This window comes from Siphateles boraxobius, unplaced genomic scaffold (assembly GCF_051911475.1).
Source record: "Siphateles boraxobius isolate OS27281-9 unplaced genomic scaffold, OSU_SipBor_1 1, whole genome shotgun sequence".
Lineage (NCBI taxonomy): Eukaryota > Metazoa > Chordata > Actinopteri > Cypriniformes > Leuciscidae > Siphateles > Siphateles boraxobius.
The window spans coordinates 7,112,131-7,130,000 of record NW_027508699.1 but is presented as its reverse complement, the minus strand read 5'-3'; the positions used below and the strand labels follow the sequence as shown (position 1 = coordinate 7,130,000).

Genomic DNA, 17,870 nt, shown 5'->3' with positions numbered 1-17,870 from the left:
TAAAGGGTTAGTTAAAATTAGCACAAGATTTACTCACCCTCAAGCTATCCTGGGTGTATATGATTGTCTTTCAGCCAAACAAAGTCAGAGTTATATAAAAAAAATGTCCTGGCTCTTCCCAGCTTTATAATTAGAGTGTGTTGTACATGGGTTTTTGAAGTTCTAAATAGCGCATCCATCCATCATAAAAGTAATCCATACGGCTCCAGGGCTTTTGAAAGAAAAATATTCATGTTTATAACTTTTTATTTATACTCACTGGCGTCCGATAACGGCCGTGCGCGAGTCTAGTTCCGGCAGAAGAGTGACCTCTGACCCAACGTCTGATGTAAGCTTAAGCCCTATTCGGACGGAATTAGTTTAACATGGATAGGTGGGGTAAAGTAAAAATTACCAGAGCTTCTCAGTGATTTTAGTCCCGTCCGAATGTGCCATCTCAGTTATCATTCCGGATAATAGCTGCAACCCTTTTAATCGGATTGACGGCTCAAAAACATTCATGTAAACACCTTAATCGATCTGATTGAGCTCGATCTGATTGGAATTTCGATCGGATTGAAAGGGTTGGTTTATTCCTTTTGTAATCCGATCAAGAGAAACACTTGATCGGATTGAAAACCCGAAACTGAAAGGACTGTGTATGTGCAATGATGTTTAAATAGCGTAATGACGTATGACGCACGGAACGAGCTGTTCTTCCTGTTGAATAAAATGTCATCTAAATGAGTCGGTTTTAGATGTGAAGTGGAGCAGGACAACATCCCAACAGTCCTTGTTTCATACTCTAATCCACAGACAACTGGTTTTGGACACAGGGTTTTATACTGTGTGATTTATACTGTGTGAGCAAAACGGTTCATATGCTCATTGTCTCCAAATCATGACCAGAGATGGATAAATATTAAGTCTGCTGTTTAAAACAAATAAAGAACCAATAGAGGAGAATAGTTTTGTGTGAGCAGCGGCAGTATATTCGTGCAGTGTGCGCATGTCAAAAAATCAATTCCGATTTGAAGCTTGTGACATAAACGCGCACATCAACCCGATTACTTTATTTATCGTTGATGTAAACACCGTGTTCGGATTCATAAATCGTATTGATTTCATTCTGATTGAACCAAAATGTGTCCATGTAAACGTTGCTAATGTCAGTAAAGATTACGGCGACTTTTACCTTCTGGAAAAAGGTCTGGAAAAATTACCTCAGGTAATACTAATCCCTTGCGAATAGACCCGCTGTAAATATGTACGTAAATATTCCGTCATTTCCTGTGGCACTTGAAAAAGCATGGTTGCGTTCTAGACGCTGGGACAAGTCTGTGGCAAAACTCAAGTTTTTTCCACAAACCATTCAGATCAGAAAGAAGGTCGATAGCACTTGTCAGAGGCACAAAACTTCTTTTAGCGTTAGGTAAGTGCCTATTACCAACACAATCCAATCTGAAGTTAATTAATGCATCGTATGACCAGACTTAACAGTTTTATATAATTATAGGTTATATGTGGTTGCGCACATGATATCAGGAAGCAACGTAATGCGCACATGAGGACATGAGGAAGGTGACGGCGGTGCGTAAATCGAGTTACACCTCCCACTTCTGCTAGTATTACTGAGATATCTTATCCCGTGCGAATTGGCCATTATTATTACAGACTAATCACGTCCGAATATGGCTTTTGTTGAGAGTAGATTAGCTCGTGGTTCAAACAAATAGGGCAAATAATACAGCTGTTACGGGAAGCTAGTGATTATAGTTATAAATATGGTATTTTCTTATAAAAAAGCTTGGCCGTATGGATTACTTTTATGATGGATGGATGGATATGCTGTTTGGAGCTTCAAAAACTCAGGCTCTATCCCATTATAAAGCTGTGAAGAGCCAGGATGTTTTTTTTATATAACTCTGATTGTGTTTGGCTGAAAGAAGAATGTCATATACACCTAGGATGGCTCGAGGGTGAGTAAATTATGGGATTTTTTTTTTTTGGATGAACTATCCCTTTAATGAGTGGTTTAATAATGAACAAACTATGGCCTTTGTCTTTTAGAAGAAAATAAAAAAGCTGTCAATGACGGCTGCAATACGCTCTTCATACCAAACCAATCTCTGTTACCTTAAATTATATGTTTATCTCTGTAAAGCTGCTTTGAAACAATCTACATTGTTAAAAGCGCTATATAAATGAGGATGACTTGACTTGATAGTGCAGTTTTATGTTAAAATGTATGTTATAGTCAGAATTATTTTGCTCCTATTCTATTGCACTCTATCTTCAGGACATGCATGTGCAGTGGTTAAAACAATGCTGTTTTTGTTTTGTATATATATATTAGGGTTGGGCGGTATTTCGGTAATATCGTATACCGCGGGGTCTTAAAATAGCAACGGTATCAGTTTCAATACCGTCATTACCGGCACTTATATATAATATAAAAATAAAATTTATTCAATGCCTAAAAATGCTTATGTAGTTGTCATCAAGTGACAGTGTGGAGGAGAGAGAGAGAGAGAGAGAGAAGGGAGAGGCGGTAAATACTGACGAGGCAATTTGTAAATGTTGCAATAAAAAAGGTGACCGCGAGAGATGGAAACACCTCTAACCTAATGTCGCATCTCCGAAACAACCCCCCACTCACTGCTGCGAGGATGCATTTTGCCCCGAGTTCATTAAATAAGCGCATTAGTTTATATTTGTTAAAATATTATAATGTTTTTTTTTTTTTACTTTGATAATGAAAACTGAACAGCACGAGTAAGATGGGATGCATCGGGAGTCAGACATTGACCACTTAATTAAGATTCATTTTGTAAAAGGCCTTTCTTTAAAGTGAATTTCGTTTTGTATAAATTGTATCTTAATTTTAATAATTTTTTTATCAACCAATAATAAATAAGAATCAAAAATAGCAGACAACATAATCATGACATGATCGTGCGCTGGTGCGCCGCGGTCACTTGCATTGAAATCTCATCATAAATTAACCGAAACTCAGTGTATGTCTCACAGACATGACAGATATCTAAATAAAGCTTGAAATTTAATTAAACGAAACAATTCAAAACGAAAAGAAATAGGCCACTCGCTGATTATTTAATCCGTGATGAGCATTTCTCTCTATGCGCGTTAATACGGAAATGGCGATCATCAAATTAAACGAAACTATTCCAAACGAAAAGAAATAGGCTAGCCTCCTCTCTGATTATGTAATCCATGATGTGCATTTCTCTCTATAGTTCACTATGGAGATGGCGATTCGTCAATTTCTTTAAACGAAACAATTCAAAAGGAAAAGAAATATAGGCAGCATACTCTCTGATTAATCCATGATGTGCATTTCTCTCTATGGGCGCGTTCACTACGGAGATATCAATCGTCAATTTCTTAAAACTAAACAATTCAAAACGAAAAGAAAAAGGCTAGCCTATACCTTCTGATTATGTAATCCATGATTTACATTTCTCTCTATATAAGCGCGTTCACTAGGAGATTGCGATCGTCAACTTAATCTTTGCAGCACTGACAGAAAAGTTGTATTAATAAAAATCAATGCACGCGTGTCACCGGATTTACAAATGCACTTCTTGTTTGTTGCTTGTTAATTTAATTTAAATTAATTAATAAAATGAATACAATTGTCATAATTAAAATAATTAAATATTATTAATTGTCCCATTTTTGCTCATTTATAAATAGTATTTATATCTACCACCCCCTCAGCACCTGGGTTAAAAAATTATTTGGCGCCACCATATTATAACGGCCCACGTATAAGAAATAGTCGAGTCTAAATAGGGCTACGGCTCATATTACATTTAATGCCGTTAGCCGGGATCAGACACAACGTGCATGGGTTGGCCTTGATTTATTTATTTTTTTTGCCCGATCTGATATTCAGTTTATGAACGGTGTAGGCACAAGCCAACAGTTTGGTGACGCTGTCTGAGCCTTATGTCATAATTTGTAATTAGTCACGGTAATACCGTATACCCCGGTAAAATAGGGAGGAGGTTTGACGGTATCAAAATTTGGATACCGCCCAAGCCTAATATATATGCCTGTCAAACCAAAAGACCTGTGCTGAAAATATTCTGTACAAATACGTGTACCATTACACTCCTGTTAACAAGGTCAAACAACTGTTAAAGAAAACAAGGGACGAGTTAGAATTATGTGTAGCTTGAGCTTATATTTATCTGGGTCTGGAAATATTTCTTTAAGTGCTGGTCAAATAAAATGTTTACAGTAAATATAATCCATGCTTGTTTTCAGCAAACGGGAGGAGGAGAAGAAGAGAGGTGTTCTTACAAATCCTGTTAAAATGAAAGAAATCCAAAAGATGGTGAGTAGTATATTTTGCATTATGTTTAGTGGTCAGAATTGAAGAATTAACTCCCTTTTAATTAATTATTTGGAATTTGACATTAACTGGTCTCAACTCGCAAGAAGTTGCACTGGAAGTTTAATTGACAAGAATAGAAATATACCCAATTACAATCCAAGAAATTCATCAGTTAATGAAATTCTGGGAAATTAACTGTTATTTCACTCTGGACCACAAGATAAAAGTTAATTTATTAAATATAATATTTTTCATTTTATTTATTTATTTTTTGTCTCAGTTAACTTTTCTATTTAAAGTAAAATTCTAACTGGAATAATGTGTTCTCTTTGTTGTCTTGAGTTCAAATTCAATATATGAATTATAATTTAAAAGCCATTTTTTGTTGAATTTTGAATGGAGTTTCAACCATGACAATGCTGGTCTGTGACTTTTTTGTTTTCTACCCCTATAGTTGCGTCACAATCTTGAGAAGGAGAAAAAGAAGAAACGGAAGAAGGACAAAAAGGAGAAAAGAGAGGAGAAAGAGAGGAGGAAGGAGAAAAAGCACAGAAAGAGGAGTTCAAGCTCTGATGAGGAGGACCGGAAGCATAGGTACAAATTACATTTTTAATCAGCTTGTAAATTGTTTTATTTACTGGCATGAATCTCTCTTTGTTTGAGGCGGCATACTTAATTTAAATAAGCTTTTTTAACAATATGTGTGTCTGTTTGGCCAACCAGGTCAAAAGAGGAACGATCAGATCATGTGACAACCTCTAATGGGCATCATAAATCAGGCTATGGCCTTCAAGTAAGTGATTTTATCCCTGGCTTTCTCACTGACATGTTTCTTTTGGATTTTTATTATCAAAACTTTTGTTCAATTTTAATATTTAATTAAATTAATTTGAATTCTGCATTGCCATAATAGGTCATGCTGACCTCAGTAATAGACATTTACAGTAGTTATTGGATCTGGATGAAATGAGTTTCAGTTATGAAGTTCCTACACCATTGCTTAACATTGATCTGGTAATATTTATCAAATATTAATTTTTCTTAGTCACCTTGCAACCAAAATTGATCATTCTTTTTTTCTTTTGTTATGGAATATTGCAGTATTTATTATAAATGATCATCAGGGTTCCCACGGGTCCTTGAAATCCTTGAAAGTTTGTGACTCTGAAAAAAATTCCATTTTATTCCCTCCGGTCCTGCTAACGTGTTATTTTGCCAACACTTCGTGGCCTATGCATACTAACCCAAATATGTTCAGTCAATAACTGTATATTGTGTTCAATAAAAAAAAATATTTTTTATAATGTGTTTACATTATCTTAACACGCAAAGCAATTCAACATTACATTAAATATAATATTTGGGCAACAGATTATCATAAATGTTTTTTTTATTGAACACAATATATAGTCATTGACTGAAGATATTTGGGTTAAGAAAGGCAAGAAAAACTTAAAGCATATCATATCTTAAAACTTCTGGTTGCATGAGCCTAAGCTCTTTTCAATAAAATCCATGGAAAAGTTAAAATCAGATAATTTTAGAATACAGTATAGGATTTACCGAATATTCTTCAGTTTTATTCAAAACAGAAATACGACAAATAGATTATCAGATCTCTGTCATATGGCCAAAAATAAATGCAAAAAAAAGCTTTTTTGCATAGTTGTGTTTAACACAGGAAAACTGTAACAGTGTATCTGTAACACAATGTAACCTTGCTCTTCATTGTCCACACATTAAGTCCTTGAATTTGAGGATATTGGACCTGGAAAGTCCTTGAAAGGTCTTTGAAGTTAACCAAGGTGTGGGAACCCTGTTCCATGTACATCATTATTTATTTATTTTATTTTATATTTATATTATTTTTTTATTCATGTGTCCCTCATAATCTTTAAATAACTTCCCCTCCCTCTTGCAACGATCTTCTCTGATGCCATGTTTACTGGCGCGAGGGACCAACCAACAGCAAACCACAATGAGTGACTGATCTAATCAATTCCCGATGGACTAAATCGAGTCCCGCTTGTTTTCTTGTTGGAGAAGCCGTTTCACTTTCAACTTCCGTTTCACTCCAACTTTGAAATGTACTCCTTTCTTCCCTGTTTCAGTTACCAGAACATAGATCCCATCACTCTTCAGTGTCTAACCACACAGATCATCATTCAAGAGACAGGAGTCGATCCCCGTTTTCTCACAAAGCAGACAGGAATCCTTCCTCACGAGAGTCAGAGCGAAGACCTAAAACCAAAGCCCCCAGCCCACCGAGACACCGGGACCGCCATCAAAGACCACAGTATACCAATTACAGCAAGTATGACACTTCCTTGAGTTGCTGTATCATGTAGTAGATTAAATGATTAAGAATGAATGTTTTGTTTATCTGTGTCAGTAATTCTGAACGTGAGTCTTATCATTTTAAACCTCTGGCGTGATCACATGTCATTTGTTTCTTTAGCTGTAGAAGACTTTCTGTTTTGTTTGCTACATAAAATGCAATTAAATGTTCCCTTCTCTCAGACGCCTCTCAGCTGAAGAGTTGGAGAAGAAGAGAAGGGAAATGATGGATTTTGCCCGTGAAAGAGAAATTGAAAGGGAAAATAATGTGCAGAGATACAAGCGACAAGAGGACCAGGAGAAAGCCAGAGACAGTGCCAAACAGGACCGTCATGCTGGCTTCATACAGTCAGTATTTTTTATTGCTGAAAACAGAATTCTTAATTCTGTTGCACCCAGCGGTTTTATTTGTAGCAAACGGACTTGACTGAATGAGGTAGCCTGGTTATAAACTTCTGGATAGCCATGGAAAAGTTGATGGTTTATGTTAATTGGCACAGAAGTGGGAATCAGGAATATCTTAATTCTGCTCCAGCATACGCATATGGGCAAAGCACTTTAAGCATTAAGAAATTATTTGGATAATAATGTCTTGCTCACTAATTAATTTGTGTCCGTAATCTGTTTACAGTGACATGAAGCTAGAGAGTGCTGCCACGTCGTCTCTGGAGGACCGTGTGAAAAGAAACATTCACTCCATTCAGAGGACCCCTGCTGCTCTGGAGAAGAACTTCATGAGAAGATGAGGAGAACATAAAAATGCAAACTTTTACCTCTGTCTTTTGTATTTTACTGGTTTAATATTTGTTTTAAATTTGTCGTTTTTATAGATCTCATGTTTGTAAATAAAATGCAAAGGGCTTTGTACTTTAACATTCTCCAGTCATCAGCATCTGTAGGTCACAGACACAGGTACAGAGACACACACATTAGACAATGAAACTGAAACACCTGGTTTTAGACCACAATAATTTATTACTATGGTGTCGGGCCTCCTTTTGTGGCCAATATAGAATCAGTTCATCTAAGGAATGACAGTCCCTAACAGTGGCCAGAGGAATTGTGAGCCTTCCCTTTTATATGTTGTAATTGACTTGATGCAGTCATATACATTTATATATTTGTTATTGTAATTTAGCTCTTTAATTTGATAATTAGTTTCTTTTTTTTCTTCTTTGTTGTTTAGGTGGAGGCTTTAAATAAGCCCTTTATTTTGCCTCTCCCTACACAGCATATGGGTTATACTTTCTTGTTTTTTGTTGTATATATTTTATATTTGTGCAAATAAACTAATGTGGAAAAAAAAAAGAATTTCCCCTTGCAGAACATTGGCCAGGTTCACTACTTGAGGAAAATGTTTCCTGACTCACTCCACCCTCAAAGTGGCTCAATAATATTCAGATCTGGTGACTGTGCCATGGGAAACCACGCTGTATTGCTGTGTGTATTGGTGCATTATTTTGATACATGGCACAACCTACTGGCATTGACGCACCCTTCTATCACAAGTAGTGGGCCAAGGGAATGCCATGATATTACAACCCAAACCATCACTGATCCATCCCTGTGATTCACTTTGGTCATGCAACACTCTTGGTGATCTGGGGCTTCTCCACACTGGAATTCTCCTGAGAATTACAAAACAGGTAGACTCCTGTTCAGATTGGCCACACCCTAAGATTTCACTGCTGGCAACATTGGACCAAAGGTTTGGCATTTGCAGCCCGACCATGAATATTGACACTGGAACTCAAGGTGCACATTTAATTCTGCAGTGAGTTGGGCAGCTGTGATTTTATGTTTTTTTTCCTTCTCCAATCTGGGTTAATACCCAGACATCTCTTTCAGACAGCTTCCTTTTGCATATGCAATTACTCCTGTTGGATGTGGTTTGTTCTTTATGGTGTGTGTGTGTGTGTGTGTGTGTGTATATATATGTATATATAGATATATATTGTTTGAGAACTTAGATTGTCTCTGTAACATCTAATATATATATAATCCCAGCAGCAAATAAAATATCACAGGCCAGCATTTTTTTATGCTGTATTCTGTTTATTGCAAGCAGTCAATGCTTCAGAGCAAGATAATACTGAGATTAAGGAACACTTCACAGATAATGGCTACAATTACTCAGACTCACTCCTGCCAAAGACAGTGAATGTCATACGACGTGTGGATTCAGGAAAGAGAATGAGCATGTGATCGGCAGCGTGTCGATAGTGGCGGAAGCCTCAGGTTTGGATCCGTTGGCCTGCCTGTGGTTAGCAGGCTGTTCTGGATTTCCAGAAGTAGTTCTTGCAGCCTGGCTTTCGCTCTTTTTCTCCATTGTCTCTCCTCATTAGGTCCAGTCCACTCTGTAGTAATCCCAGAGATGGGCTGTCAGACTGGATGGATGCTAGGTCTGGGTTACTGAGCAACCACTGGAGCTCTGGAAGGGAGTATCTCTCTGGTATCTGAAGAATTTAAGTATTTTTTTCAGGTTGCAATACTTTATTTGCCTTAAAACAGCGATATGTGCTTCCACGATGGTGTATTACTTCTATTCAAATGCATTGATGTTTTGAGTGTGACCTTCAAAGCTTACCTCTTCATCAGCTGAAGTGCCATGAGATGCCTGAAGCGCTGAGTTCAAGACCATGTGAGATCGACCGCCTGATATGAAGCCTGCTGTCATGGCCAAACAGAGCAGAGAGACACTGAGGTGAAGTTGGGAGGAGGCCATCTCTGCTGTCTTGAAGATGTGGCTTGTTCAAACTTGGTTCAAGCCTCTCTGTTGCAATGTGCTCCCTTAGTGTGTTCCTTGCTTATCTGGACTGTATTTTATACTGGTGCCTCCTCCCATACAGAGTCAAAATTAGTTACGCACTGAAAGGTTTTACAATTTAAATATTAACAAATTAATCTGGTCCCAGCTGGTATCTTTGGGTCAGATGTAACTTCAATTACAGGAACATCTTGTTTTCCATCTTTGTTAATTTGTGTTTTCCTGCTGTTTAAACAGAGTTCATCCAACTGAAGCAAGACCCCCAATAAACCACTTATTGGCCCTCATCACATTGATCTGTTGCTAGAGTGACCTCCCTACCAAAGTTTCTTGGTCATAAAATCTTGATGGCTATCGTGGCAAATGGATGTTACTAGGAAACGGGTCAAAGAACACTTTTTTTGAACAGGTTCTTATTTCCTACATCTGGGAAAAATAAATTATAACGAAACATTATTCTTTTCAAGTGACCATTTGCTGCTTGTGTTTAATGTATATATATACAAGGGTTTCTTGTATACAAACAATACCGGATGCGCGCGCATCCAGGGGGCAAAAAAACGGTATCTGTTATGCCGAGTTCTGTAAAAGAACATTGTAATTAACGTAGATTTCGCATTGTTTGTAATTTCTTGTTGACTCAATAATAAACTGCAATTTCAGAGTTGGATCTGTTTGTTTGTGTTTCATATTAATATAACATTATGTAAAACGTCCAAATGTTTTCGAATCAAAATCCAGAAATACTGTGATGCATGAATGAATTATCATGTTAGACTAAGTTAGTAATGTAATAGCCTCTATAGAGCCCGAATTTGCTTTTATATAAGTTAACCTTGTTTACGTTACTTTACGACCTGCAACATATCATGACTGCACAGATATAACGTTACTTTACTGTAAATCAAAGATTTGACGATGGATTATGTGGGAAGTAGTACCTCTGACTGTGGCGATTAGGCCTATATTAAAAAACTTACTCTCAGCAATGGTGAGATCTTGCCGGATCCCTACGCAATACCTGACGATCTTTGGATTGTGGATGACAAGAAGTGGCCAGCAATTGTATGGCCTGATATATGTATATATATTTATATATATATAATTGTCTAATTCAGACACCAAGTGTGTATACAAGAGAAATGATTAGAGCGTACAAATCCCTTGATGCATACAACTACGTGCAATGTGGTCATGTGCAGCTCGTCAAATACTTTGATGCTGCACCGGATTTTTGCGTGTTGAGGTCAGATGTGCTCCCTAGTCAAAGGCAAGGCATTAAAGCCTGATGCCTGGGTGTATGTCCATAAGGGCCTTGGTTACATCCTTACGGCTAACTGCAAATGCATGGCAGGGTAGCCTACGTCTATCAAATTGTATCTGCCATCAGAAACCCTTTACTCCGGTACGAAAACCGCGGGTGTTTTGCCCCCTGGCTGCGTGCGCAAGCAGTGATGACGTCGCCGAGAAATCCATGTATGGTTTCACTTCATTTTGATGGTCCCTTTAACACATTCTGTTGGCTATAAGTAACATTGGACCTACATGTCAACTAACTCTCATTAGAGTCTAATTTAGAGTATTAATAGACTACTGGGTTCGGGTTAGAATAAGTTGACATGTAGTTGCAAAGTTACTTATAGCTGTATAATGTCTATTGAGGAGCATCACAATATACTCGGCAAAAAAAGAAATGTCCTCTCACATTCAGCTGCTTTTATAGAAAATTTAAAACTTGTAAATATTTGTATGAACATAAGATTCAAAAACTGAGACATAAACTGAACAAATTTTGAAGACATTTGACGAATAGAAATGGAATAACATGGGGAACAAAGATCCCTTTAAATGACTCACTACAGTCACAGGCTCTGTTCCAAATTATTGGGAATATTGCTGTTTTTATTTCATAGGATTTTAAAGCAGCATCCTAAGGAAATGGAACCACATACTTATTTTCACAGCTGTCACGGTTAGCTATAAATATAGCCATGACAGGGTAGTTTGCATTGTATTTTAATTAATAATGTATGACAATGGAATGGAATATAGCTGTTATTTTCCTTGAAAAAAGTATTAGTGTCTCACACAAAGTCTTTCCATTGTGAAAAAAAGAAGTGCACTTAATTGTTTTGAATGTGTACTTATGTAATGAAATCTTTAAAGTATGCCTTTAAAAACTGTACTTGGTGAATATGAAGACAATTAAATAAAAGGCCACTTGAATGTACTTAAATAGTATGGACTGCAGTTGATCTCATGGACTGCAGTTGATCTATGTCTGGTGGGACATATGGTTTCATGTGATTGGCACTGCAAGGACAGTCAGTTATCCTTCCTGTCTCCCTTTAACTGTCTTAGGCCTTTTAGTGTCAGGTAGCTGAAGACGAGGACAAGAGGACTTCCAAAAATAGCTGATTTATTTACAAAATAATTTCTATAAACATACAGGAACGAAATAACAAACTCCAGGAACTTCAGGGAAAACACAACCATACAAGGACGACGACCAACAAACACTGAGGGAAAACACAAGGCTTAAATGAACAGGGACTAATAGGATAATTAACAGAACACAGGTGAAGGGAATTACTAATTAAACAGACCGGGGAAACACTAACAGGACTAAACCAAAAATCACAAAGACAGGGGTGAACAAGATCACAAAACTGAACTAATAACAGGACTAAACCAAAATCACAGAGACAGGGGGAAACCAGATCACAAAACAGAACTTAAACACATTGAAACATGACACTTACTTAACGAACATTGCAGTTTACTGCTCTGCTCACATCTGCAGTCCTCATGCAGAACTCTGGCCATCTTTCTCCTGGTGTTTTTCTGTCAGTGGAAAGGTCTCTTGAATGTCCTAAGATATTGTAACAGTGACCTGAAGTCGTTAAGTGACATACATTGTAGAGACAATATTTAATTGAAATTATGAAAATACAACCCCATTTCCTGAAAGTTTGGGACATTTTGTAAAGTGCAATAAAATAAAGAATCTGTGATTTGTTAATTTTCTTAAACCTTTCTTAAAACCTATTTCCAATATTTTAATGTTTTAATTTATATTCATCAATAAGTGAATATCTTTGTTGGGTATAAAAGGAGCATCTCAGTCTTTGCTTGCATGGCTTACCACTCTGTGGCAAGTTTCATGAGAGAATTGTCAAACAATTTAAAAAATCAAATTTCCCAAAGCAAGATTACAAACAAATTATGTCTATCACCATCTACCATTCATAATGCTGTGAAAAGATTCCGGGGATCCAGAGAAATCCCAGGCTGTGTAAGGCAAGACAAGATGTAGTGCAGCCTTCAAGCACTCATATGGCACTGCATGAGAAACCATCATGCTACTCTGTTAAATACAGCCACATGGGCTCAAGAGAACTTTGGAAAACCGTTGTCACTTAACACAAATCGATTACCCTTCAAATTGCGCAAGTTTTTATTTTGGGTGGCAGTGGCTCAGTGCTTCATGTAGGTTGTCTACAAACCGAAAGGTTGGTAGTTCGATCCCCGGTTCCACCTGACCAAGTGTCGAGGTGTCCATGAACACCTAAGCCCAGCTGCTCCCGACGAGCTGGATGGCGCCTTGCATGGCTGACACCGCCGTCAGTGTATGAATGAGTGAGTGAATGGGTGAATGTGAGGCAATATGTAAAGCGCTTTGGTGGCCATTGGGTCTGTAAACGCGCTATATAAATGCAGTCCATTTACCATTTATGCTCGCATGAGGTGGTTTTTCAGGCAATTCGAAAAATAAATATTTTGCAAAACTGCAATGGAAACAGGTCACCTGACGTAGATGACGCGGTATGATTGGACAGACAGAGTTCTTTATTAAATTCATAAAAGACAAAATAACTAATTACCAGAATACTGGTTTCTAAACCGCAAAGAAATGCCACAATCAAGACCTTGAAGCAGATATGAGCGAGAAACCCAGAAACACCAGCCGCTCCAAGTGTCTTTCCTTACCATTAGTCAAGTCAAGTCAAGTCACCTTTATTTATATAGCCCTTTTTACAATACAAATTGTTCCAAAGCAGCTTTACAGATATAACGGGGAAACTAAAGTTGTAATAGTATTGTTAAATTCAAAATTAAATGTTAAATGTCCCCAACTAAGCAAGCCAAAAGCCAATGGCGAATAAAGGCGAAAAAGGCGACAGTGGCAAGGAACCAAAACTCCATCAGGTGACAGAATGGAGAAAAAAACCTTGGGAGAACCCAGGCTCATTCAGGGGGCCAGTCCTCCTTTGGCCAACAAACGAACAGTGTATAATTATGATTTAGGTGGCATAATAGGTCAGAAGTCAGATTGGAACAGAACTTTCACCATATTTATCCAGTTCATCTGGTTAGGGGTCGGAGTCATCACGCCGGTATGGAGATGAGTTTGTTGAGGTGTCCATGAGGTCTTCACAGTGTTGATGAAGCTGGCACTTCAGGGATGCGTTGTCGTCGTGTCCATGTGATGGTCCTTCATCAGATCTGGATATGGCCTGGATCCGGCGGTTTGCGGTAAACCTCAGGATAAAGAGAGAGACTAATATTAGCGTAGACGCCATCCTTCTTATTATGTAAAAAGTACATCAGGATTTAGGGGAAGTGTTCCTGGTTCCGGCTGATCTAAACTATGCAGCCTAACATTGAATTATAGAAGTCTATAATGTGTTATGTGTATGCTAAGCCAAAGAGATGTGTTTTTAGTCTAGACTTGAACTGACAGACTGTGTCTGCTTCCCGGACATTCGGACAATGTTAGGAAGATTGTTCCAAAGTTTTGGTGCCAAATAGGAAAAGGATCTACCGCCAGCAGTTGATTTTGATATTCTAGGTATTATCAACTGGCCAGAATTTTGAGATTGCAATAGACGTGAAGGACTATAATGGGTTAAGAGCTCGCTCAAGTACTGCAGAGCTAAACCATTTAGTGCTTTGTAATCAGCAATATTTTAAAATGTATACAATGTTTAATAGGGAGCCAATGCAGTGTTGACAGAACCGGGCTAATATGGTCATACTTCCTGGTTCTGGTAAGAACTCTAGCGGCTGCGTTTTGGACCAGCTGTAGTTTGTTTATTAAGCGTGCAGGGCAACCACCCAGTAGAGCATTACAATAATCTAGCCTTGAGGTCATGAACTCATGAACTAATTCTTCTGCTTTTGTCAATGAGAGCATATGACGTAATTTAGATATATTTTTAAGATGGAAAAATGCGCTTTTACAGATACTAGACATGTGACTTTCAAATGAGAGATTGGTATCAAAGAGCACACCCAGGTTCCTAACCGACGACGAAGACTTAACAGAGCAGCCATCAAGTCTTAAACAGTATTCTAGGTTATTGCGTGTGGAAATTTTTTGTCCAATAATTAGAATCTCTGTTTTTTCAGAATTTAGTAGTAGGAAATTACTAGTCATCCAATTTTTTATATCAGCTATGCATTGCATTAATTTTGTGAATTGTTAAGTTTCGTTAGGTTTTGAAGAAATATAGAGCTGAGTATCATCAGCATAACAGTGAAAACTAATTCCATGTTCCCTAATGATATCTCCTAATGGTAGCATGTACAGAGTGAACAACAGCGGTCCTAGTACTGAGCCTTATGGTACGCCATACTGAACTTTTGACCGATAAGACATCTCTTCATTCCCTGCTACAAACTGATAACGGTCAGAAAAGTATGATTTAAACCATGCTAGTGCAATTCCACTAATGCCAACATAGTTTTCTAGTCTATTTAATAGAATGTTGTGGTCAGTGGTGTCAAATGCAGCACTAAGATCAAGTAACACTAATAGAGAGATACAACCACGATCGGATGATAAGAGCAAATCATTTGTGACTTTGATGAGAGCAGTCTCAGTACTATGGTACGGTCTAAATCCGGACTGAAAATCCTCGCAGATAGCATTTCCTTTCAAGAAAGCAACACAGTTGTGAGGATACTGCCTTTTCTAATATCTTTGACACAAAAAGCAAATTCGAGATCGGCCTGTAATTGACTAATTCTGTAGGATCAAGTTGCGTTTTTTTAACAAGCGGTTTAATCATAGCCAGCTTAAAGGGTTTTGGTACGTATCCTAGTGACAAAGACGAATTAATGATATTGAGAAGAGGATCTATCACCTCTGGAAGCATCTCTTTCAATAGTTCAGTCGGTATAGGGTCTGACTAACAAGTTGTCGATTTAGATGAGTTAACGATTTTGCAAAATTCTTCTTCTCCTATAGCAACAATAAGTAGTCAAATTTTTTTTTTTTTAATCAAATTTTTCCTCAGGGAGACTAAAATGCACTCCCTGATGCAATACTGTAGTAGATGGTTGCATAGTTATAATTTTGCCCCTGATATTATCTATCTTATAAGTGAAGAAAGTCATTACTGCTGTGTTTCTTGGAAACTTCTGGGCTTGAAGCTTTCTTTTTCGTTAGTTTAGCCACTTTTTCTATTTTCTTTATTTTATTTTTATAAGCTTTTTTTTATTTTCTTCTAATAGGGTTGAAAAATAAGCAGATCTAGCAGCTTTTGAAGCCTCTCTGTACGCAATCGAGCTCTCCTTACATGCAATCCGAAATACCTCTAGTTTTGTTTTCTTCTGGTTGCGCTCCATTTTTCTGGCTGCTCTCTTAAGGGCCTGAGTGTGCTCGTTGTACCACGGCGTTGGACTATTTTCTTTAATCTTCTTTAAGCGCAGCGGAGCAACTGTATCTAAAGTGCTGGAAAAGAGAGAGTTAAAAGTTTCTGTTGCAATATCGAGTTCTTCTAAGCTATCTGGGATGCTGAGATGATGTAACTGATCAGGAAGATTATTGATAAAGCAATCTTTCGTGGCAGAAGTGATAGGTCTAACATATTTATAACACGGAGTCGGCTTTGCAGCCTTGGCTAAATGTAATTTACTTGAGACTAGATAATGATCTGAGATGTTGTGGCTCTGCTGCAGTATTTCAACGGCATCAACATCTATTCCATCATCTATTCCATCTATTCCAATTATAATTAATAATTAGATAACACACAACTTCAATTAATAATAATGGCTAGTGCAGTGGCCATAGTATACATAAACCTACCAACATCCGTTGCCATGATTTTTGGAATGACTTATCGCGAGAGGAAAAAATTACGTTTTACATCAGTTAATGGAAACGCTGTAATTTCACAATAGTTTTTTTGCCGACATTTAGAAAAAATTGCAAAAGTTTTGCGCAAATCTGAAATGGAAACGCGCCTACAGTCTGCTGCTGCATCAAGAAATGCCACTTGAATCTGTTACGCAAGGAGAAAGCTTTACATCAGTTTTATGGAGATCCCGACGAGTTCTCTGGGCCTGAGCTCATCTCAGATGGTCTAGAAGACAGTGGAAATGTGTGCTGTGTTCAGATAAGTCCATGTTTCAGCTTATTTTGGGAAAAAACAGACATAGTTCTCAGTCCCAAAGACAAAAGGGACCATCCAGTCTTTCACCAGCAACAGGTGCAAAAGCAAACATCTGTGCTGGTATTGAGGTGCATCAGTGTAAGCGGCATGGGTGACTTGCATGTGTGTGAAGGTATCACTGACATAGAAGCGTATATTCAGATTGAACTGAGACATGTAATGGTATCAAGATCACATCTTTCCTGGGAAGCAAGACAGTGCTAGGCCTCATTCAGAAGTATTTTCTTTGTGCTTTTGTCAGTTACAGTTTTTCTGAATTGCTAAAACACTAAACCCCATTCTCTGAACCAAATTCTCAATAGTCCAAACAAATGTATCTAATAAATCAATCATTCTGTAAAACATTAAACAAGTTCAAGTAGTTAAAAGAGATAGCATTTTAGCATTGATGCACTTATGTTTCAAAACGCTAAACACAGGCAGGCAAAAGTTTACACACAAGGACTCAAAATTGTTCACACTTATTTCAGAACTGTCAGTTCAGAGTCCCAAAACTGACTCAAAATGTTGCACTCAATGTTGATACCAACAATATACGGTTGTTGTTTTTTTATTATTGCTTTGGTACTATTTTCCAGAGGTGGAAAGAGTAATAAAATATTCTACTCAAGTAAAAGTACTACTACTTCAATGAAATTTTACTTAAGTACAAGTAAAAGTACCGGTCTAAAAATCTACTCAAGTAAAAGTAAAAAGTAGCTCATTTAAAATTGACTCAGAGTAAAAGTTACTGAGTTACTTTTTTAACAGCGGGGGTGGGGTGGGGGACCCTCCCGTGTAGGGTTGTAATGGTATAAGATTTTCACAGTATGGTAACGTCTCAGAAAATATCACGGTTTACAGTATTAATCAATTGTTAAATAAATAAACTGTATTATTAAATTATGGGTATTATTATTATTATCATCAGTTAAAATGACAGTTAAATTAATGAAAACAGGATTTTTTTTTGGTTGAACAA

The 17,870-nt window shown here is 37.4% G+C and overlaps 2 protein-coding genes across 2 annotated transcripts in view; one reads left to right on the top strand and one right to left on the bottom strand.

Moving 5' to 3' along the window:
- The window catches only part of cwc25 (CWC25 spliceosome associated protein), a 9,176-nt gene extending 1,189 nt beyond the window's left edge, over window positions 1-7,987 (top strand). The window contains exons 4-9 of the mRNA XM_077248599.1: window positions 4,273-4,342; window positions 4,797-4,936; window positions 5,066-5,135; window positions 6,454-6,656; window positions 6,863-7,027; window positions 7,311-7,987. Of these exons, the coding sequence (XP_077104714.1) occupies window positions 4,273-4,342; window positions 4,797-4,936; window positions 5,066-5,135; window positions 6,454-6,656; window positions 6,863-7,027; window positions 7,311-7,425 (763 nt within the window). The 3' untranslated portion in view covers window positions 7,426-7,987. The remainder of the gene's footprint in view (window positions 1-4,272; window positions 4,343-4,796; window positions 4,937-5,065; window positions 5,136-6,453; window positions 6,657-6,862; window positions 7,028-7,310) is intronic.
- Window positions 7,988-8,798: 811 nt separating this feature from the next.
- On the bottom strand, window positions 8,799-9,476 carry sst2 (somatostatin 2). The gene is made up of 2 exons (XM_077248614.1): window positions 9,267-9,476; window positions 8,799-9,135 (listed from the first exon to the last, which is right to left on the bottom strand). The coding sequence occupies exons 1-2, from the start codon at window positions 9,402-9,404 to the stop codon at window positions 8,944-8,946; spliced, it is 330 nt and encodes a 109-aa protein (XP_077104729.1). The 5' UTR covers window positions 9,405-9,476; the 3' UTR covers window positions 8,799-8,943.
- Between the last annotated feature and the right edge of the window lie 8,394 nt (window positions 9,477-17,870).

Bases quoted from the DNA above. Each gene is read 5' to 3' on its own strand.
- sst2 (XM_077248614.1), bottom strand. From the start codon at position 9,404: ATGGCCTCCTCCCAACTTCACCTCAGTGTCTCTCTGCTCTGTTTGGCC. The intron at 9,136-9,266 runs GTAAGCTTTGAA...TAAATTCTTCAG, and splicing joins GCACTTCAGCTGATGAAGAG to ATACCAGAGAGATACTCCCT.